This window comes from Crinia signifera, chromosome 1, assembly GCF_055691185.1.
Source record: "Crinia signifera chromosome 1, ASM5569118v1, whole genome shotgun sequence".
Classification (NCBI taxonomy): Eukaryota; Metazoa; Chordata; class Amphibia; order Anura; family Myobatrachidae; genus Crinia; species Crinia signifera.
This window is the reverse complement of record NC_139217.1, coordinates 374,699,500-374,722,420: the sequence shown is the minus strand read 5'-3', so window position 1 is coordinate 374,722,420 and position 22,921 is coordinate 374,699,500. Positions and strand designations below refer to the sequence as shown.

General features: G+C 46.2%; 1 protein-coding gene across 1 annotated transcript in view; it reads left to right on the top strand.

Moving 5' to 3' along the window:
- P2RX7 (purinergic receptor P2X 7) overlaps positions 1–18,538 on the top strand; it is a 58,813-nt gene extending 40,275 nt beyond the window's left edge. Inside the window, exons 10-13 of the mRNA XM_083151374.1 lie at positions 10,028–10,093; positions 10,182–10,304; positions 14,711–14,818; positions 16,756–18,538. Of these exons, the coding sequence (XP_083007500.1) occupies positions 10,028–10,093; positions 10,182–10,304; positions 14,711–14,818; positions 16,756–17,253 (795 nt within the window). The 3' untranslated portion in view covers positions 17,254–18,538. The remainder of the gene's footprint in view (positions 1–10,027; positions 10,094–10,181; positions 10,305–14,710; positions 14,819–16,755) is intronic.
- Positions 18,539–22,921: the final 4,383 nt, after the last annotated feature.

The window sequence follows — 22,921 nt, the reverse complement described above, 5'->3', positions numbered from 1 at the left end:
TGGGGGGTCTATATAGACTCGCTAGATCAGGCTACAAAGACACATATTTTCAAATTATTTGAAGGCACCACGTGGTATCTATTGAGGACATTGTAGTGAACATAACTGGATTACTTTCTGCAGGGAGGGGGGGAAGGGGTGGGGGGGTAGAGTTAGTAGTTAGTTGAAAAGTTGTAATGTGTCGATAAGATAAAAATGTAAGCGAGATAATCGCGTGAACAAATAACTCACACTTGTATGCCTTTTACAGTTTTTAACTGGTAGATTTTATTGGTATACTCATTGCAACTTTGTTTAATCTTTATTGTGATAAAATAGAAAATTAGCAGTTTGTGACATATGCACAACAACTATGTAAGTATAACAGCTGGTCTGTGAATGTCAATGTATTTTCCCCAACTGCTTAATAAAATTGTTTATTAAAAAAAAAAAACACTGTAAAGGTTTAAAAACTTTTATACTTAAAAAATAAATTAAAAAGGAACTTACTCACAGCTTTAGACCATTGTTTTTAAGTTGGTTCTTCTGATTTGCTGGGTAGCCGTCAGTTAAGGTGAAAGAAAACATCCAGGTTGAAGAGTTCCGCATGGCACAGAGGGCATATGTTGTTGATCTGCAGCCATTTGTAAGACAGGCAACATGGAAGGTGTGGTGACAGTGTGATACAGCCATTTCTGTACCTACCTCAATGTCACAGATGCAGATGGTGCAGCACTGCGCTGACTCACCTTCTGCAATGGTGCGTCTGCTGTAGGTGGGCAAACAGGGCATGATGAACCACATGAATCTTTGCAGCAGGAGGAGTTCTGCTCTCACTGCACCCGTCTGATGGCCACTGGCACTGGGCTCATTTCCTCCTCTTCCTAATGACCATCCAGATCTTCCTCTTCCCGACGATGGTCCAGATATTCCTCTTCCTGATGATGGTCCAGATCTTCTTGCTGATCAACTCCCATGAGATGGTCTGCGGCGTCCTGACCTCAGCCATGTCTCTCTGGTGTTCTGGGTTGGACTGGTATTTCCAAGCAGCTGGGCTAACTCCCTTTGGCTAATTGTAGATGGTGGATATGGCTGCATAATTGGGAAAAAAAAAGAAAAGAAAAGAAAAAGCACATGTAATTGTGCACGGAGATCCTGTCACTGGTGAATTGGTGGTAGCGAAACAACCTGATCTTTCTTGGGAGCCCTTTTCTCCTGTGTGCTCAGCAGCTTCTACCCAAGAAATGCCAGTGCTGTGGCTTTATACCATGGAGGATTCAAATGTGGCATGCAGGCGTCAGTTGGTGATGGCCGTGTGTCACATCACATCTACAGTATACTACACATCATCGTCTTCCAACTGATATTACATGGGGACATGTGGGAAATCAATGTCTTCTATTGTAAAGCTCAACGGAGTATGCTGCGCTATATAAGAAATTGATAATAAATATATATACATGCAGTAGTTTTGTGCTGAAAACATAAACAATAATAATAATGATCTTGTTCCACATTGTAAAACAAAGTGACGTAGATTTTTGAGAAGTGTCACTATAGTTCGTTGTCCTGCAGATGATGCTCCTGAACAGTGTTCTAGAAGTAAGAAAACTTTAGTTGAAACCAATGTGCGCCTCTTGGTGCCATCCAGTGGTCAAATACTGATAATACAGGATCAGATTTGAAGTCAGTTGTATCAAAACATAGATTTAGGCCCTTATTCAGATTCATTCGCTCCCCTGCGTGTTTGCCTGTAATGGTGAGGTGGAAGTATTTCTACCTCCACATTGACCCTGCACAGTAATTCTAACAGAAAAGCATTATAGTTTGCAGGGGGTGCCAGAAACCCTGGCTCTGCCTAATGGGGGGAGAGGAGGAGGGAACAAGGTAGCAGAGGGAATAGCGTTTCCCCACCTCTCCAGGACCACTTAAAGCCCTGGTCTGAATACATACAACATGTATTTGAATTGATATAAGGTCGACATGCATTGGGTCGACCACTGAAGGTCGACACGGGCCAAGGTTGACAGCTGAATAGGTTAAAATAGGCTTAGGCTGACAAGTCATTTGGTCAACACAAGCATTAGGTCGACATGGGCAAGGTTGACAGTCAAAAGGCCAACATAGGATTTTTTTGAGCCGACATTTGCCGACAGGCAGTATTTCATGCCTTACCACCCACTATGGCTTGGTGGGAGACTATAATAGTGTGCCTAGAGTATTGAGGCACCTTGCCCAAAGCATGGTGAGTGCAGCGAGTCATGCGAGGGGACGCGGTGCACCGATACAGTGTGAATGTCGACTGTACCGGCAATTGGGACAAAAAGTGAAAAACCCCATGTCGACCTTTTGACTGTTGACCTTGCCCATGTCGACCTAATGCTTGTGCCGACCTAATGCCTTGTCCACCTAAGCCCATATCAACATTTTTAGATGTCAACCTTGGTCCATGTCGACCTTCAATGGTCGACCCAATGCATGTTGAACTTAGTGCTGTCGTGCCTATGACCCATACCCATATGAATTGTTAAAACTGCAATATGGAACAATACAGCATGAAGGAAATATACCTATGTTATCTTGGATATGGTTCTAGGCATGATATGGGTCAATCACAGCAAGTAGAGCCAAGTTAAGAGCAAGTAGGAATAGATTACCTCCGGCAAAGGGTATCCGGTTGATTGGTCGACAGTCAGTAGGTCTATACTGGTGGAGTGTGATAGACTGGTGGCGTGGCTGTGTTAGGGGGGAGATAGCGGCTGTCTGGAACTGTATCCAACTCATAATCAGGCCCTACATAGAGGGATCCCACCCCCACAACAGACCCCGCCTCCAGTGTCAAACGCAGGATTTTCAGAAGGGGGTTTCCAGAGGGGCGGAGCAAAGCACGGAGATGGACACTTAGGTGACCCAGTATATGCCGGGTCAGTTAAAGTATTATAGATAGACCAAATGTATATAAATAATAATAATATTAAAATAATACAGACACACACACATATACATACATAACAGCAGTGTAGACCCCTGGGCATAGCAATGTATTGGGGCCCCTACCGATCCTCCAGCGGTAGGGGTGGGGGAAGCTTTGATGTCCCGCGGGTGGTAGGGGGTATTATATCAACCGCTCAGTATGTAGGGCCTGGATCAGTAATTTCCACTAATTACCCCTTTACTGCACATATGGTGGGAGATGGGGTGGGAGGAGGGGGCATTGGGCTGAATTTAGCGGCCCTGATACATAACTTCCAGGGTGGTAGAGGATGTTTAATATGCAGAGGAGGGGTGTATAGTGGAGTGGGCTTATTATTCATAATTTTCTGGTGGGAGGACAGCTTGCTTGACTGCAGATATCTCCAGTTCCCAGAAATAGATTTCTTAGATTTTAATGGAATTAAAAACTAGAGAATCCCACCTACCAAATGGTATTGGGGACTATGGGAGCAATCTGCCAACGAGCATATAAAATGACATACCAGTTGTGTGGAGCTGGAGCAGTAACCAGCTGCTGGGAGGCTGATATCTCTGGTTCTGGGAACAGTAGAGACAAGCTTCTAGTGCATAGGTCCTCAAACTGCGGCCCTCCAGATGTTGTGAAACTACAAATCCCAGCATGCCTTGCCACAATATTAACACTCCCTTATAGCAAAACTGTGGCAAGGCATGCTGGGATTTGTAGTTTCACAACATCTGGAGGGCCGCAGTTTGAGGACCCATGTGTCATCAAAGGGGAAGAGTCCCAGCTTTTGGAATATATCCTCAGAAAAACTCTAAGGGCAGTATTCAATGAAAAAAATTCTCTGTGCATGGCGAGAGATTTTTTCTCTCGCCATGCACTCTCCCTGTTCCGGAGCCTCCTGCTCCCACTATTCAATGTATTTAAGACTCGCCGCCACTCGCGGCGAGTCTTAACCCCTGCAGCGGACGAGCGTCCACGGCAGGGAGCTTTCAGGGAGCCGGGGGACGGAAGCAGCCAGAGAGATTAAAGTCTCCCTGGCTGCTCCAGAGGAATGTGGAGGGGAGGTGGGCTCCCCGGGACCCAGGCAGCACAAGCTGCCCCCCCCTATAGCTAGCGGGGGACCCAGTATTCCCTGCACCCGATCGTGCATATTAACGATCGGGTGCAGTGAATATATGAATATCTAATGAGCGGCTCGAGCGCTCCAGCCCCCTGCTGGCTGCACTGTGTAAAAAAAAATAAAAAAAAAATATTTTTTTTTTTAAATGAAATATATATTCATGTGCTATAAGCACATGAATAAAAATAACATGCCCCTTCACAGAAAAAAAAACCTGATTTTTTTGACACCAAAATTAAAAAAAAAAAAACATTTTAGTTTAAAAGTTCACATTCCAGCTCTCCATCAAAAGATGGAGAATTTCTACACGGAGAGAGACGGCGAAAATCACTTAGAAAGACGGCGAATATTTCACATTGAATAGGGTGGTTCACTTTTGGAGAGCAAAATGCACCGTCCAAGGCGAAAAAAGCAAAAATTCTCCATAAAACATGGAGAATTTTTCTCATTGAATACTGCCCTAAGTCAGACAGAACCTGAAATATCTGACTGGGAAGAGCAATTAACAGGCTTGGATGGGGACCACTGTTTTGAAGTCAGATATCTCCGGTTCCCAAGGGCCGATTTTTAAAATTCTAGTACCCATGGAAAGAGGGGACCCTCAGCTTTCAGAATAGGGCCATTAGACTCCTGGGGGGGGTTTCTGGGTACTCAGAAACCCCCCCTGCGTGCGCTACTGGCCTCCATAAGGGCTGCTTCCAAAAATTTCCCGGGTTGGTTTTCCATCCCAATCCGCCCCTGAACATACAACTTACTATGCAGATATTAATATACCTTGTGTACTATAATATTTAATATGCAGAAGTTTGAGTATCTGGTAAGATCATCAGAGGGGAACTCAAATGTAGAGGTACAACTATATATAATATAACGCCACAAATATATGACCAATGACTCTAAAGCAGTTGTTTTCTTGTGCTGTGAAAACCATGTATTCTCATCTCATGTATTGTAAACAAGATCTTACTTATGTTAGTGGGTGCTGAATGATGATAAGTAGACTGTAGAATAGTCCATCAGTACTGGTTGCAGGACAGGTTTATAAAGCAGTCTCCTCTCAGTGGGCCTTATTTTGGTTCATTCTTTCTGACAAAATCCTTCTTAGATGGGCAAAACCATGTGACCTGCAGGTGGGGCAGATGTAACATGTGCAGATATAATTAGATTTGGGTGGGGTTTTACTTCAAAGTGAGATCTATATTGCAGTGTAAAAATAAAGCAGCCAGTATTTTCCCTTCACAGATACAAAATAACTCACCCAAATCTAATTATCTCTGCAAATTTTACATCTGCCCCCCTGCAGTGCTCATGGTTTTGTCCATCTAAGAAGGATTTTGTCAGAAAGAGTGAACCAAAATAAGGCCCAGTGTTATTTCCAGAGCCATGAAGCACATTTTGAGTACAGTATGGTTTTGTATAGTCTTTCCAACAGATAAACACAATGTTAAATGCGTGGTTTATTATTTTCACGTTAAGTTTTAAAAGCATGTTCGTTCTTAAAAAAGTACATTTAACAATTCAAGAATATCTTTCTTGAAAGGCTCATTTCCCAAAAACATTTACCATTTAAAAGAAACCTAATTTATTTTCAAGCAATGGGGGTAAATCAGACGTGGACGGAGTTGCATTTTGCATCACAAAGTACTAATTATCAGCATACCTCCCAACTGTCACGATTACAGCGGGACAGTCCCAATTTTCGGGTCCTGTCCCACCCGCGGCAGGCATTGTCCCGCTGCGGGGGGTGGCAGTTGGGAGACCCCCCAATCTAATAGAATAGACCCTGTGCGCATGCGCACAGCGTCTATTCTCGTATGAAAAATGAGGTTGCGGCTAATTAGCATAAGCCGCGCCCTCATTCGGAAAGGCACAATCACTATCTAATGGACAAAACCATATGCACTGCAGGTGGGGCTGGTGTAACATGTGCAGAGAGAGTTAGATTTGGGTGGGGTTTGTACTTCAAACTGATATCTATATTGCCGGTTAAAAATAAAGCAGCCAGTATTTACCCTGCACAGAAACAATAAAACACCTAAATCTAAAGCTGGGTACACATATATACAATTGTCGGGCCGTTCTTCCGTTCTGGGTCGGACAGCCGTTCAATTGTATATGTGTGTACGCTGTCCCGTACGAGCGATAAACGGCAAAAAACTGTCTTGTCCGTCCATACTCGGTCGGTCGATGGTTCTTTGCAGTTTAATTTTCATCCGACAGGACGGCCTCATATCGGAACAAAAGTGCAGTGTGTACGCACGTTCGATCGATATGCTGCCGTCCTTGCGACTATACTGCCAAAGCTGGAACGCCCATGTGGGCTTTCCAAAGCTGCATAATCTCTCCTACAGATATAGTTACAAAATAATAAGTATATTGCATTCAGAACGCACACATGAATAAATCATGTGTGGAGGTGACAGGGTTAATGTAGTTCACGGAGCAGCGGCTCCGCTGCTCATGATATATCAGGCTGTCACAACATAAAGGAATTTGAGAGGCACAAGCAGACCGACAATAGCCCTTAAAATGAAGGATAATACAAGGCACAGTTGCTAATATTTCAATATGCATTACATAATGTGACACACGGAGCACCAAACTTCTATAAAGCCGGGTATGCGACTAGTCAGTTTGCGGTAGTCACCCTGCCAAACTTCTATAAAGCCGGGTATGGGAGTATAGTCAGTTTGCGGTAGTCACCCTGTAGTCGCATACCCGGCTTTTTAGCAGTTTGGCAGGGTGACTACCGCAAACTGACAAGTCGCATACCCGGCTTTATAGAAATATTGAACTACAATATTTCAAATGGGGATTAGTGCAGCGCTCTGCTCCTAGGTGTATGTGTGTGGGAATAAGTTGAGTGGTACAGTGTTGTTTAAAACTTTTACTTCAAAAATAATTCAGATACAATACAGTGTAGATACAAAGTATAACATATACAAAATTCATACAAATTAACGTTTCTGTGGGGATTGTAGTAAGCAAGAAGTAGCAGAATGAAAATGTCTGTCTGTCACAGAAGGCTGCAACACAGTGCTTCCTTGCTTCCTTGCTCTCTTACTACTGGGATTTCTGGGGGGCACTTTATGGGTTGGTGCTGGGTGGGTTGGGGTATCAGGGTGACAGAGTCCAGTAACGGTGCACGGTGGCAGCGTCCCGCTCGTCCGTGATAATTAGTGCGGTCCTATGCGCTTGATGGTTGATGCGCTCCGGCTGGTAGTTGGTAACTGATTCCTCCACGGGGGGGGTTTGAGATCGACGTGCTCGTTGGTGTGGTATGGCAGCGAACGGGTTTTCAGTGGTGGCAGTGGGTCTGGTCACTCCTTGTGTCCCGTCGTGGCTGAAGTGCTGCTTAGGTTTCGGGTTAACAGCCCTCTGCCTTTGCAGTCCTGTGCCGCGGTCGGGGACGTGGAGTGTCTGGCAGCGAGCACGGGTAGGAGGCGGCTTGGGTAACCCCTTCCTTCCCGGTGCCTGTCTTACGGACCCCCGCCTACTCACCCTGGCTTGCTTCTCGTCTCTCTCATACGGCTCTCCCCGTGTGTCTTCTCCGCTTGTTGTTGGTCGCGTCTCGGCCGGTGCTGATGTTCTGCCGTTACCGCTGTCAACCATCAAGCGCATAGGACCGCACTAATTATCACGGACGAGCGGGACGCCGCCACCGTGCACCGTTACTGGACTCTGTCACCCTGATACCCCAACCCACCCAGCACCAACCCATAAAGTACCCCCCAGAAATCCCAGTAGTAAGAGAGCAAGGAAGCAAGGAAGCACTGTGTTGCAGCCTTCTGTGACAGACAGACATTTTCATTCTGCTACTTCTTGCTTACTACAATCCCCACAGAAACGTTAATTTGTATGAATTTTGTATATGTTATACTTTGTATCTACACTGTATTGTATCTGAATTATTTTTGAAGTAAAAGTTTTAAACAACACTGTACCACTCAACTTATTCCCACACACATACACCTAGGAGCAGAGCGCTGCACTAATCCCCATTTGAAATATTGTAGTTCATTATTTCTATAAAGCCGGGTATGCGACTTGTCAGTTTGCGGTAGTCACCCTGCCAAACTGCTATAAAGCCGGGTATGCGACTACAGGGTGACTACCGCAAACTGACTATACTCCCATACCCGGCTTTATAGAAGTTTGCGACTACAGGGTGACTACCGTAAACTGACTATACTCGCATACCCGGCTTTATAGAAGTTTGGCAGGGTGACTACCGCAAACTGACTAGTCGCATACCCGGCTTTATAGAAGTTTGGTGCTCCGTGTGTGTCACATTATGTAATGCATATTGAAATATTAGCAACTGTGCCTTGTATTATCCTTGGCCATTTTAAGGGCTATTGTCTGTCTGCTTGTGCCTCTCAAATTTAACTGCGGGACCAGACCGGCATTTCTATACTGAAGTTTAGTAGACGCGTACCCCGTCACTTTTGTTTAGGTTCTGTACTCACGCCTCTTTGTTTTGGTATGCCCTTAACCCAGCCCATTATGATAATTTTGTTCATATATATCGTGTCAAAAGCCCAAATCGAGAGAGTGTGTACGGTGGTACAATCTTTTTCTTGCGACTGTTTGGACGGGAGTACATCGGACGTCGCAAGTAAAATTGTACAGGTGTGTACGCGCGTGATCGGCTGTTGTTTGTGGACGGTCCGACGGGAGTACAGTCGGCCAAACGGTTGGATTGTATATATGTGTACCCAGCTTAACTCTCTCTGCCCATGTTACCTCAGCCCCACCTGTGCATATGGTTTTGTCCATTAGAGAGTGATTGTGGGTTTCCGAATGAACCAGAATAATCCCCAATGTGTAGCTGCTGAGTGTGCAGGTGTCATATCCCTCACATAACTCCAAATTGAATCGCCTCATGTATACTATACTGGAATATCATAAATATAAAATTATGTGCATTTTTAATGACTTGGGTAAAGTGGTAAAGGCATCATAAACAGACATCACATATCAATTCAATTATTTTACATTTGAATAAAAAAAAATGAAACTGGGATACGGTCACTAGATCGGGAAGGGGACGGTCGACATGCATGACGGTCGACATGGGTTAGGGTCATTAGGTTGATACAAGGAAGAAGGTTGACAGTCAAAAAGTCGACAAGTGGTTTTTTGCTTTTTTTGAGATGACATGTGCCAACAGGTGGTATTTCTTGCTCTACCATCCACTAGGGAGTGGTGGGAGAAAAAAATAGTGTGCCAAGCATATAGTGAGGCACCATGCTTGAAGCATGGTGAGCCACAGTGGCGTAAGTTCGTCCCAGCTGCCCGGAGGCAAGATGTATACTAGTGCCTCCCCACAGACACATACACATACGCAGACACACAAACTTATATAAAATATAAAAATATATATAGAGAGAGACATATATATTTCTAAATTCAGCCATAGAAGTGATATCAATGGCTTTCAATTAATGGATTTAAACTTGCAGAGAAGGAGAGGTGCCCCCTTGGGAGCAGGAGCCCGGCGGCAGATGACTCCATTGCCTCCCAGAGTTCTGCCTCTGGTGAGCCATGTAAGGGGACACGGTGCACTTTTTTAGTGCCCATGTCGACTGTGACGGATGCGGTGCAATGATATGGTGTTCATGTCGACTGTGTTGACATTTGGGCCAAAACCCTGAAAACCCCATGTTGACATTTTGACTGTCGACCTCCCCCATATCGACATTATGCTTGTGTTGACCTAATGACCCTGTCGACCTAACCCATGTCGACCTTAATGGATGTCGATCTTCAGTCATGTCCACCATCATGCATGTCCACCTTCAGTGGTCGACCTAATGCTTGTCTATCCTATGACCCATACCCATTGAAACTATCGAACCATAATTCAAAGAAAAAGAGCCATAGTAACAGCGTGTAGGTTACTCTGCTTTACAGGAACATATTGTAGAAGTATTTCCCATATTTATATTTCAAAATTCCTTTTGCAGGGAGGTCAGTTCAATTGGTTCGAGCTGGTGATATTCATTGGTTCCTATCTCTCTTACTTCGGATTGGTGAGTTTTTTTTTTCCCCACTGAAAGGTCCACTTTGTAATAGTAAGATATAAGGTCATAAACGTGTGTTTTGTTTTCTTTATTGTAGGCTACAGTGTTAATCGATTTCCTCATCAGCCAATACTATCCTAGTTGTTGCAACTCCAAATCTGGGCAGAGGTACTATGATGAGCAGAAGTATGAAGAGATATCTGGTCCCAATATTCTAATGGTAACACCATTTTTTACTATAGGCCTACTAAAATGTTTACTTTTCATGTGCAACTGATTTGCCAGTTTGTGGAACCACAATCGTAGTCCAAATACTTCTCTGTAATGTAGCCCATAAACTTATGAGATATTGCATGCAATCATCAGATTTTGACCACATCTGTTCAATAATCGAATGATTGTATGCACTTTTTAGGGACCATGCGACGCGTTACCCAGGCCTGCCAGTCGAATGACGCGTCAATAGATAGTATGTGCAGCACCAGTGGCGGATTCAGGGGGGGGGGGGCACCCGGGCACGTGCCCCCTGTCATTTGTAGCTGAGGACCAGGGATTTCCAACGAGCCCAGCCCTGTGTCTCTAGTCCCCCGGGAACCGGAGATATTGCCTGGCAAACCTGTAACATTTTTTCCCCATAGGATAATATGGGACCCGTCAATTCCAACCCCCACCGGTTCCGACGGCTGCCAGTTCCCGTCCTGGCATCTCAGAAGCTTGTGGTTGATATCATTCAATTCCAAATCGCTGGGCCTTCAATATGATACCAGGCTGGTCCAAATCGGTCAATCGGTTCCAGAGATAATGCGTGTAAACCGATTTTTTTATTTTTGAAATGTAATTTTATGGCTGTTCATGATTTTGAGGGCAGATTACTCTGGAACCAAACGTTCCAGTTTCACTGGACCAAAATCATTCAAAGCCCACTGAAAAGTTCTTCAATATAATACTTGTCTCATGTAAATGGGTCAGTTGGTTCCAAAGATATATCCGGTTAAATGAGATAACTGGTTAAAGGGGGTAGGGGTGGTTTTCTCTCCCCCTCACACCAGAAAATGCAGGGACTAGGCTGGTGTAAAAGGGGCCAACCTGGGAATGCATTTTCTGGTGTGAAAGGGGTATTATTTCAAATAGCCGGGACCTGCAGTGCTCTGAATACAGCCAGGCTCTGCCACTGTCAGTGGCTATCACTTCTGCCTGGCGGCGGCTGTCCCCCATTTACCACGAGCATGTATTCCCCCTTGGCAATGAGCATGTAATCCCACATGGCAACGAGCATGGAACCTCTGGCAATGAGCATGGAACCCTTGGCAATGAGCATGTAGAGAAGCAGCACTTATGTAGCATAATTTTTAATAGGCATTATGGTGTTTGGCATAACACATAATGGACATAATGGCGTGTAACTTAACGTGTAATGGACATTATGGTGTAAATGTTTAATAAGCGCCTTTGGTGGACAATGTCCCTGTTTATGAAGTGTATTGTGAATTTTGGTTTAATCTGTGTGGCATTATGTGAATTCTGGCTCAATCCATGTGGCATTATGTGAATTTTGTCTCAATCCGTGTGGCATTATGTGAATTTTGGCTCAATCCATGTGGCATTATAAGAATTTATGTGAATTTTGTCACAATCCATGTGGCATTATTTGAATTTTGGCTCAATCCATGTGGCATTATGTCAATTTTGACTCATTCCATTTGGCATCATGTGTAAGGGGCAAGTATAATGGGGTCTAGTATTTTGTTGCATAATGTGTAGAAGTTGTATATGGTGTTGACATGCCCCCTGTTGAGTGGCCACACACCCTTTTCTGGAGCGCGCCTTTGGCGCGCGCACAACTACATCCTTCACTTTTGTCGCCATGGTGGGCCTGCGTACTTTAAATGCCAGGGCCTATTTTTAATTCCATTCCAACCCTCTCCTGCTGCTCTCTTAACATGTACACTGGCACCACTAACACCGCCCCTCCCCCACCCAAACCCTTTTTTATCATGGTGCCCCCCCTGTCATTTTATCCTGGATCCGCCCCTGTGCAGCACATAATATCTATTGAATTGCAGCAGCGATCGCTCAAATGCAATCCATGGGTGGGGGGCATTCGGCATCGGGTTTGGGGAGAGGGGGCCGGAGGGACCGCTGGTGGCACCAGTCTGGATAGTTTAGCTCTGTCAAGGAGCGAAGGAGCGCTAGCGGGCGGTGGGGGTCAGCGGTGGCAATAGAATCAGAGGGCCGCCCAGTGGTTTATTTATTTTTTTCAAATTCTGCCGCCGCGCTGACCTCCGCCGCCTGCTAGCACTCCTTCACAGCGCTGCCCTACTCTGCCACCCTCTGCCTGCCCTCTTCAAGCACCCAAGATGGCATGCGACATCGGGTGCTGAAAGGGGGCACTTTTTTGCACCATAAGATGCGATCGGATGCAATGGACATCGCATTTCAATGTCGTATTGCATTCAATCACATAAGTGTATGGACATCATTACTCTACTGCACTATCCACATCGCAATGTAGTACCATAATTATCATTAAGGTGGCCTCACAGTATACGGCATGTGTTGTAGAGAGGTGATACAGTATAAATTGGTCTATATGAAAAGTATTTGTGGCCCAAGGTGTCCATTGAGGACTGGTTTAATATATTTTGCTGTGGCAAGGTCTCACAGCTTTTTGTAAAATATAAGGGGTTATTCAGACCTGCTCTGCTAAATTGCAGAGTCCCACCAGAGTGAAATCCCGCCCTGTGCTGGATCGACGATTCCCTGCAAATCCATTCACAAGATGCTCATCATTGAATGATTTCTCCACTGTGCAATCTGTGCCTCACCCAGAACTTACTGCGATAGAAACAGACGGATCAGGGATGGAGCTCACGTCACACGCCTTCCCCTAAAACGCCTGGGCACGCCTGCATTTTCCATGAAACTCCTATAAAACAGCCAGTTACCAACCCCAAAAGCCGTCTTTCTGTCAATCAAATTGCATACGGCCAGCAATAAAAAAAGTAGCGTGATTTTATTGCAGGTCTTACGCACCAGCGCTATGATCCGTATGCATGTGCAGTCTATTGATAATTGCCCGGCCTGCGTAATTCACAGCCATGCGATCAGTTCTGAATAACCCCCATAAGCAGAGAACATACAAACTCCGCACCGAGAATTTAAATGATGACCACAGTGCTGTGAGGCAGTAATGCTAACTGCGTCACATTTTGCACCTTGAGAAGCACCAGCTAATGACAGAATCAGGCAGTTCCCAGTCCTTGTGGCTGTGCAGCACTGTACAACTCTGAATCAGGCTGTTAGTTAATAAGGCAGAAGACAAAAGACTCTGATTCAGAATTAGGAGCAAAAAAAAAGGCAAAATAAAAACAACAAAAGGAACAATTTGAAACTTGTTAAAACCAGGCTACTGTGCATGAGAGGCAGATTTGAAATGGTCTGAGAGCTTTAGAGTTGAGAATCGGTATGTACTAATGTAGACTTACATTTAAAAAAAAAAAAAATGCATCCTGTATTTGTTTGCTGCATGCAAAGCTGTTAGTATTTTCCCTACATGAAAACAGGTCAATTCATTTGAAATCCTTGTATTGCAACATGGTTAATCCAGGAGCATATTCCTCCTTTTTTGCTTTTTTTCATTTGCTCCTTAAGCTAGGCACACACTTATCGATGTGTACCCAACATGACGTTCCTGCTGGTGGGAACCTGCATGCGACACACTTTGCGATGTCGGATCCAATGTGGTAGAGCCATGTGACCTTCTGCAGCATGTAATCACTAGTGACATCCCCCCATGGGGAATGATGCCAGTGACCCGTGGCATCATTATATTCACCAATTTTTATATTCACCAATTTTTAAAATCTCTTCTCTGGAAGATCTCTAGTGAGGTGCTGTAAACTCAGGGGTTGGGCCTGGCAGTCACGTCAGTAGACCCAAAACGAAACAATTTGCAGGTTCACAGATAATTTATGCAAATTTGCTTAATTTAGCCGCTGCCCCTTCATATGATGGAGGGTACAATCTCATCCTGCCCTCCTCACATGATGTGGGAAATCCGGGCACTCTTCTGTGGTTGCGGGAAATACCCAAAAAACATGAGTCTCCCGCTACCTGTGCATACCTCCCAACCTTGGAGGAGACTGAGGAGGGACGAAGCTGCTGCCTAAAAACCCGGGGGGCGTGGCCTAATTTGATGGCGTGGCCTATACTAGCGGCTCTCTAGAGGCCACGTCCCCATTTTGACACTATGGGGGCATGACCCAGAGGCTCTGTGAGCCTCTAGCCATGCCCCCAGCCCCCTGGCTACGGGAATAGATGCTGTGCGCATGCGCACAGCGTTTATTCTCCGCTGCTTGGCAGCCAACAGGGGCGACTCCCAACAGCCCCCCCTTACCGCGGGACACTGCCGACCACGGGAGGGACAGCGGGACAGGCCCTGATAATCGGGACTGTCCCGCTAAAATCGGGACTGTTGGGAGGTATGCTGTGGGAGAGAAGTCTGTCCTCATTCTGATTCTGGTTCATAATGTCTACAAAAGATACTGCTACTTGTTGTGTAATGATTAATACTGTCACACCCAACCAATATTCACTGCTACATATGTCTATTTCTTTTTTTGTCAGTCATGCCAGGAGCTTAAGTTCGTGTCTTTCGTGGATCAAGACTACATTGTAATGGTGGATAAAAAATTATATAAAAGTTTGCAAACAACAAAAGGCCATCGAATCCAGGTAGGTCTTCTAACAACACAGTTGTGTTTACACAATTTATCTTGCACTTTTAAGCCCTGCACACACTGGGAGATTGGGGGGGGGGGGGCGGTGGTCACACACGATTAAGCACTAAGGCCCTTATTCTGATCTGTGCGGATATTCCCGCATTCTTACGGAGCGGTCCGCACGCCACGGTGTTTTGCCGCATGCGGCCATCGTCCGTAGAAACGCCCACGTGTCCTCCGCATTCGGACGGACTCACTCTTTAAGAACAGGGCGTGTTTACGGACGACATACAAACCATGCGTGTGCGGGAGAAACACTCCGATTCGGCACGGTATTACAGAGTATTACAGAGTATGCTCGGGAATACCGCATCCGAACGGGAGCCAAGCGGTGCTACCGCACGTAAGCGGAGGATTTACGCCAAACAACCCACTATGAAGTATCTTCTGCAAGACATCACATGACCCACTTATTCAATTACCTATCCTCATAAAAAACTGCTTATTTGGAATTGGAATCAATTAGATTCCAATATATCCTTACAAGCATGCCTAACACATGCATAGCACACATTAACCCTTACAGCAATTGAAGTGCAATGGTTTCAATTAAAGCACTGACAAGCGTCCTATTAGTGAGTAATGAGTAAAGGAGTAGATTGTTATTGGGTTCAGGTGTTAATGGTTGTAGTCATTAGGCGTACGTTCGCCTACCGCATGAACGAGTGGTGTCCGCAAAGCAATAGTACACTTGTGGACACCGCACATTTCAGCCCTTTTTGCTCGCGTGCATTCGGAGTGGTTTCCGAATGTACGCCCCCCAACATAAGTGTACTCCCCCGTGTCCGCCCATGTTTCCGCCCCGTTTTGCCCACTTTGAAACTACGCCCATGTGTCATTCCGCATGACGCCCATAATACGCCCCTATTTCCCGACTGATTGCGGTGACCAGTTTTGGACGGGCTTTGTCCGAACTGGTACCGAGTCAAGGCGTGGCACATGCGCGTAGCGTTCTCCACGCATGCGCAGACGCCGTAAAGACGCGATCCGTAAGAACGCGGTAAAGTCCGCATCAATCAGAATAAGGGCCTAAATGTGGCAAGTTTTGCATGTGATAAATCACATGCAGTTCACGGGGAGCTGCAGTCAGAGGGAGCCGTGAGCGGAACAGGGCAGAGAGCCAGGCAGGGGATGCAGAGAGGCAATGGGTGCACTGGGCGGCGAAGGGACCAGAGAGCCGGGTAGCATAGGGGAAGCCGGGCAGCAGTGGGTGCACATAGAAAAAAACATATACCAATGAATGGACAGCCAGTGATTGGCTGAGAGCTCTCTGACTAAGAGAGCTCTCAGCAAATCACTGACTGTCCATTCATTTGTATGTAGTTTTCGGACAAAAAGCCCTCTGCCAACATCACAGTTTTGAAGATGCAGTGTAACAATCGAATAGTAGCCTGAAATCTATGTAAGAAGACACAGATCCTGGCCAAGAAGAGTGCCGGGTGACTGCATGACAAGGGGGATCCTGCCGGTCAGTATCCCAATGTCAGAAACCCGACTGCCAAAGCTCTAACAGGGGGGATCCTGACTCACAGGGGTTATTCTCCCTTGTGGCAAGCGCAGTGAGCAGTGAGCCCGCAAGGGGCTTCTTTGTGCTCACCCCCCCCGTCAGAGCACCGGCAGGCCGGATACTGACCGTTGGGATCCCCCCCCCCCCCCCCCTTGTCGGAGCACCATACCACACCCGGCCAAGAAAAATGGAGCTGCCCCTGGTTTCTGGAATGCTGCCCAGAGCCATCCTAAATGGTCTCAGGCTCAGGACCTGTTGCAATTGCACAGTCCAGCCACCATTGGAGTTGTATGTAAACCATTGGGTTTGCTTATAACCCTGAATTAAGGATTAAAGTAAAAGGTCCTTTGATTTAGTCTGACTTTCTTACTATTCTCTTTCAGAGAGGAAAATTCACTGACAATATAGTCACACATTTGGAAGATTCCACAGCCAGTGGACTCGAAGTGTCACCTGTCACCACAAGAGCAACTAATAAACCCGCCGAAAGTCCTTTATGGTGCCGATGTTTGGGATGTGTACCGGAGGAAATGCTGGAGAACCAACTCTGCTGCAGATATGAAAGAGGGGAATGTATCACAGCCTCTGAGATGTTTAGGAAAGTAGTCCTGTGCAGAAATACGCTGGTGTACCTTCTTCAGTATAGTAACCCGCTGTTAAAGAAATGCTCTATGAGCAGCGAACAGCTAATAAAATGCGCAGAAAAACAATATATTCAATGGCGTTTTGGATCCAATAAGGATATAATGGGCTTTGCCAAGGTTCCAAGCTGTTGTAAATCTGGGATCAGGAACATGTTTGACAACAGTATTTGTGAAACCTCCTTTCGTGATGTTAATGAGCCTCTTAAAGCACCTCTGCTAAATCAGCATCATCGGTAAAGATTACACTAATAAATAAGACACTGTGGCCCTTATTCTGATCGGTGCGGCCGGAGCCGATTATGCGGCCAGGACCGTGCGTGCGAAACCCCGCCTTCCATACGGATCACCAACTCCGTCCGTATGCGGTAAGAAGCTGTCCGAACGGACCGCACGTGTATTTTTCACGGAATACGCCTCCTCCATCTAAGGGAACCTCCCCCATCATTCGATGGTCGCAGACCATCGAATGCAGGACCGAGTGCTCCACCAGCACCCGCAACCTCAGACCACACGGACATTTTTCCGTGCAAAAGCAGGGATCTGGGCGGGCAGCTGACATCCGGCGATGTCATATATCCGCCCCCTACACGTGCGTCACGGCCGCATTACCATACGTACGCCCAGCGTTATCATGGGAACGCCCATGAAACGCGGGGCGTATGCATATGGTAATGAGCCCAAATAGCCCTTCACGCCCCTCTCCACCCCCTGTTCGGCGTGTTCACATATCATGCGGGATTTGGCCGTACACCCCGCTCGCACATGCGCAGAGACGCCTCTGCACATGCGCAGACACAAAACATCGGCGGGCCGAACGCACGCGGATATATCCGCACCGATCAGAATAAGGGCCTTTGTTATTTTATACGGCTTTCAGTTTTGTGATTATGTGTTTAGTTCTTGGCTGCAACATGTTAATCCTTCACAAAATATATTGTACTTACAATGTACAGCTTTGATTAACAGTGTACACGTGTGTACTCAGAAGTTTTCTTTGCATTATATCTTCAACGTCCTTGTGCTTGCAATAATTAATTATTTGCTCCTTTGCCATGGAAGGGACATTCCAATGTTTTCCAAAAATGTCACTTATAATACATTTCACCATTGCAAAATTGCATACTTTTTTTATCATTACATTCTATGTACTTGTACATATATTGTTAGCTTTTTATATGATTAATTAAATGATTTTTTTAAAATAAGCCTGTCTGCCATATTGATTGCGTCCTTTATAATAAACGGCTAACGCTGCTCCTCACCTCTACTGGGCAAATTCAAGTGTTGTGCGTGCCACTGGTCACTAGATGGAGCCCGACAGAGTAATGGAAGTGTTTCCCCTATTTAACATGCTGGGACTTGTGGTTCTCCAAGTCCCTGCATGCGGAGGAGGTTTGCTGGGATATGTAGTTCCACAACTTAACCCAATAGCTTTTAATTCTATTTTATACACAGTATTGCCTGACTCGGGGGCCAATTGCCCAGGGGCACCGGGACAGCCTCAGGCTTTGGTCCAGGAAGAGGGAGCACTGGAGGGGAGGACCCCTTTATTGGGTCCCCCCTCCCCTAGGGTCCAAGCCCAGACTAACCAGTCAGGGATTAATGCTTTGGCTAAAAAGCTTCCCCCATCTTTGGCGTTAGTCTGCTGACTGTTAGTGTCTGGTGCTGGTTTTCAAAATACAGGGGACCCCTACTCTCTTTGTCCCCATATTTTAGCAACCAGGAATGGCCCATGAGCCCGGTGCTGGTTATAAAAATATAAAGAGACCCCCCCCCCCAATGTATTTCTACAACCAGGACCGGTTCAATGAGCCGGGGCTGGTTACACCATTTTTAAGGGGGAAAAAAAATATTTATTCTTTTTTTTTTACACTGCCCAGCATTGCATGGACCTCACAGATCCGTATGATGCTGGTGGCTCCTATGTATTTGGCTACCATATTTCTGGCACCCAAATATGAACGGCTACGGCATCGGAGAATATGAATCTGGAGAATACAGCAGCTTTGTAAATTTAGCATATTCTCCATTCGTATTGTCAAGCTGTATACGGCCGATCCTGTTCGTACCTGTTTGTATGGAGATCAGCCGCATACGGCCGTTCTTAATTAATGTCCCTCATATACTCTGGCAGGTGTGGTATAGGGTTCCGACAGTCGGGATACCGACAGTCATTAGCCTGATGTCGGGATCCCGACTGGCCGGAATCAGACAGCATGGTGAGCGCAACAAAGCCCCTTGCGGGCTCACTGCACTCGCCATGCAGTGGGAACCACCTATTCTATTCTCCCTCTATGGGGGTCGTGGACCCCTATGAGGTAAAATAGCGGGTGGCCATCGGGCACCCATCTGTCGCGTTTTGACAGTCGGGATCCTGACGTCGGGTAAATGACAGTCGGGATCCCGACGGTCGGGACCGCGTCCGGCACCCCTTCCTGGCTGTGACTGTGAGAGAAACACTGCTTATCCAGACTCCCAGAAGGACAAGGAATGGGAAGTATAGGGACAGCCTAATTGACCATTTTATCCCTTAAGCTGCAGAAGCCCATTGATGATGTCACTTTCTTCTGTGCTGTGCATCTCTGATCTCCTGTCTGTCTCTAAGCAAAAGCACTTTTTTAAGGTCTGGGAGAGAAACACTTTTTGGACCTTGGTATATGTAGGACCTTGGTATGTACAGGACAGATGTCAGATGTTAAGGTGCCTACACAGGGTGTGTGCATTTTATGCTAGATTGCATCACATCAAGTTCAAGATATGCTACAACAGCATGAGTTTTAAACTAGATGCAATGCGATCTAGTACAAAAAGTACAGGCTGCACATTTTGTACTTTGCGATGTGATATCTGCCTAAAGCTGCCTAATGGTAGAGCCGGCCTGTGAAAAGACGGGCATAGTGGAGGGGGCAAGATGGAGGGGGGCAAGCAGTGACCCCCTTGGCAACGAGCATTAACCCCTGGCAATGCAAATGAACCCTCTGGCAACAAAAATTAACCGCTGGCAGCAAGCATTGACCCCTGGCAATAAGCAGGTAGTTTACATTTTATTTTATTCAAAGCCTTACTGTGGGACATTGTGTGCAGAATCTTGTGTCAGGGGCATTGCGGTGTGTGGCATAATGTGTCGGGCATTGCAGTGTGTAGCATAATGCATTTTTGAGGCAGGGGCGTAACTAGAACCGTGTGGGTCCCATAGCAAAATCTTCATAGGGCCCCCCCACCTTTGTCACTATAATAGGCTGTAACCTGCAGGGGCATGGGAGGGGGTGGTTACACAGGAGGGAGCATGGTGGTAGAATGTCACCTGTAGGGGTGGGGGGCAGGGGTCCACAGGCAGAGGTGCCGATTTATGTTTTTGCTGGTGGGTGCTCAAGACTGTTGAAAGGCTCAACAAGCAAATACAGTGGCGCGGCATTGGGACTCTGGAGTTCTGGGAACGTGGGTGCTCATTAATTCCTGTGGGTGCTCGGGCCCTTGAGCACCCACAGAATAGGCACCTATGTCCACAGACATAGGAGGGAGCAGTGGATAGGCAGTAACCTGCAGAGGAAGGGGAGGAGGTGGTGGCACAGTAGGGAGCAGGCTGTCACCTGCAAAAGGGGAAGGAGTGTTGGGGAGGGGCGTGGCCACGGATAGCAGGGAGTAGGCAGCAGGTCGTTGTGCTCTCCCGCCCCGTGTTAATGGCTATATCGTTGTAATGAGCCCACGCTGACTTACCCTTTTGCTTCCCCCTGGATCCCCCCGCGGAGATATCTGCTACCTCTCCGAAGTGGAGACGAGGCGAGCGACGTGTCTGATGCCCGGATAGAAAACTTCGGGCTGCTGTGCTGAGCTGGAGGGGTGACGCTGCCGCACGTTATAGATTAACGCCGGGTCAAGGAGGCAGCGCGGCTGTGGCGGCTGTGAGAGAGCCGGCGTCTGCAGCGTCTGCCGTGCTCTAGTCTGTACATTGTCTCCCTGCTGCTGGCGGAGCGGGAGCAGCGCGGCTGTGGTGGCTGTGAGAGAGCCGGCGTCTGCAGCGTCTGCCGTGCCCTATTCTGTACATTGTCCCCCTGCTGCTGGCGGAGCAGGAGCGACGGGGACGCCGGAGGTTCATTGAGGAGTATCTCTGACTAAGAGACAGGATTACCTGACGCCCTGTGGACTATCAGTATCAAACACCTCGGGGGGAGAAGATTGGGTTTTTTTTGCGTCCTGTGCAAGAAGCCTGGCCAGTAAGTAATCCACTTAGCGTGGAGCTAACCTTGGCTGTAATACCTGTGCTGCTGCTTGGTTTGGTGTCTATATTGGGGGCTATTGTCTGGCCGGGGACCTGGGCTAAAGAGTGACTCTTAAGTGAAGGCAGGCTTTTTGGAGGGGAGCAGTTTGGGTTGCCTTCACATTCAGGCACTATGGGAAAATCCCAGAATACCACCACGGCTAATCGACTTGCCAAATATGCGCGCCAGCCGGGGACCCCAACCACTAATCCTAGAGGAGAAGGTTCTCCCCCAGTTACTCCCCCTGAAGTAGAAAACCAACAGGACCAATTAACACCCTCTATTCAAAAAGTGCTTGACGCACTGGCTGCGAGTGAAGGCAGACTGGCCGATAAAATTGAGAAAGTTCAGGGAGATCTGGACATAATTCACCAGTCAGCCAGTAAGCTGCAGGACCGGGCCAAGGAGCTGGAAACTCGTACTTCAACTCTTGAGGATACAGTCACCCCCTTAGTAGAGAGAGTGGAGGACATGGCCACACAGGTTAAAATGATTAATGCAAAACTTACTGATATGGAGGGGCGTTTACGCCGGAATAATCTGAGACTTGTGGGCTTACCGGAAAAATCAGAGGGAGAGGCGCCAGAACTTTTTATTGAAAAGTGGCTGGTGAATTCTTTTGGCCGGGAATCTTTCTCACAATACTTCGCAGTTGAGAGAGCCCACAGAGTTCCAATGAGGGCACCTCCCCCAGGTGCCAAAGATCGTACCTTTATTTTCAAATTATTGCACTTTGCCGATAGAGATGCGGTTCTCCGGTTGATTCGGCTTAAAGGTCCCTTAATGTGGAATAACAAAAAGGTATCGGTGTTTCCAGACTACGCCAATGGAGTACAGCAAGAAAGAGCACAATTTTACCAGATAAAAAAGCGTCTGAGGGATCTACAAATACAATATGCGATGCTCTTTCCAGCAAAGTTAAGGGTGAATCATGAAGGCAGCATAAAGTTTTTTTTTTCCCCTAATGAAGCCGCAGCCTGGTTAGATGCAAAATTTCCGTCTCATCGCATGCTGTCCTCCCGTGAATAGATTGCGGAGGAAAGTAGCTGAGGAGAAGGGTCCAGGATGAGACACTCTACATAATTTTTTTTTTTTTTTTTTTTTTTCCCCTTTTTTTTTTTTTTTTTTTTTTTTATTTATTTATTTATTTATTTTTTTGGTTCCTGCACATTAGCAAGATGTTGCATAATTAGAGACACTATGCTATTTATAAATGTATAGGCGTCAGAACTAATCTAACGTAAGATGAACATCTATATGACACTGGACAACCGGAGCCATTATGACCTTATACCTGTACATTCATATAAGTATCCGTATTATTCGGGAGCGACTAGCTGTATAGAGACTGCACAATTAGAGATATACTATCTATATTCTCCTTTCTGGATACATTCTGTTAGAATGTCTGGTTTTTTTTTTTTTTTTTTTTTTGTACTAATTGAAACTATGCACATTAGTAAGATAATGTATAATTCAAATCACTAGGTTTTTTTTTTTTTTTAAATATAGGTGTTAGAATTAGTTTGACGTATGAGGAGTATTTGTATGACACTGGGCAACTGGAGCCATTATGTCTTTATATCTGTATATTCATATAAGTATCCGTATCACTTCTGGGTGATTATTTGTATTGATATTGCACA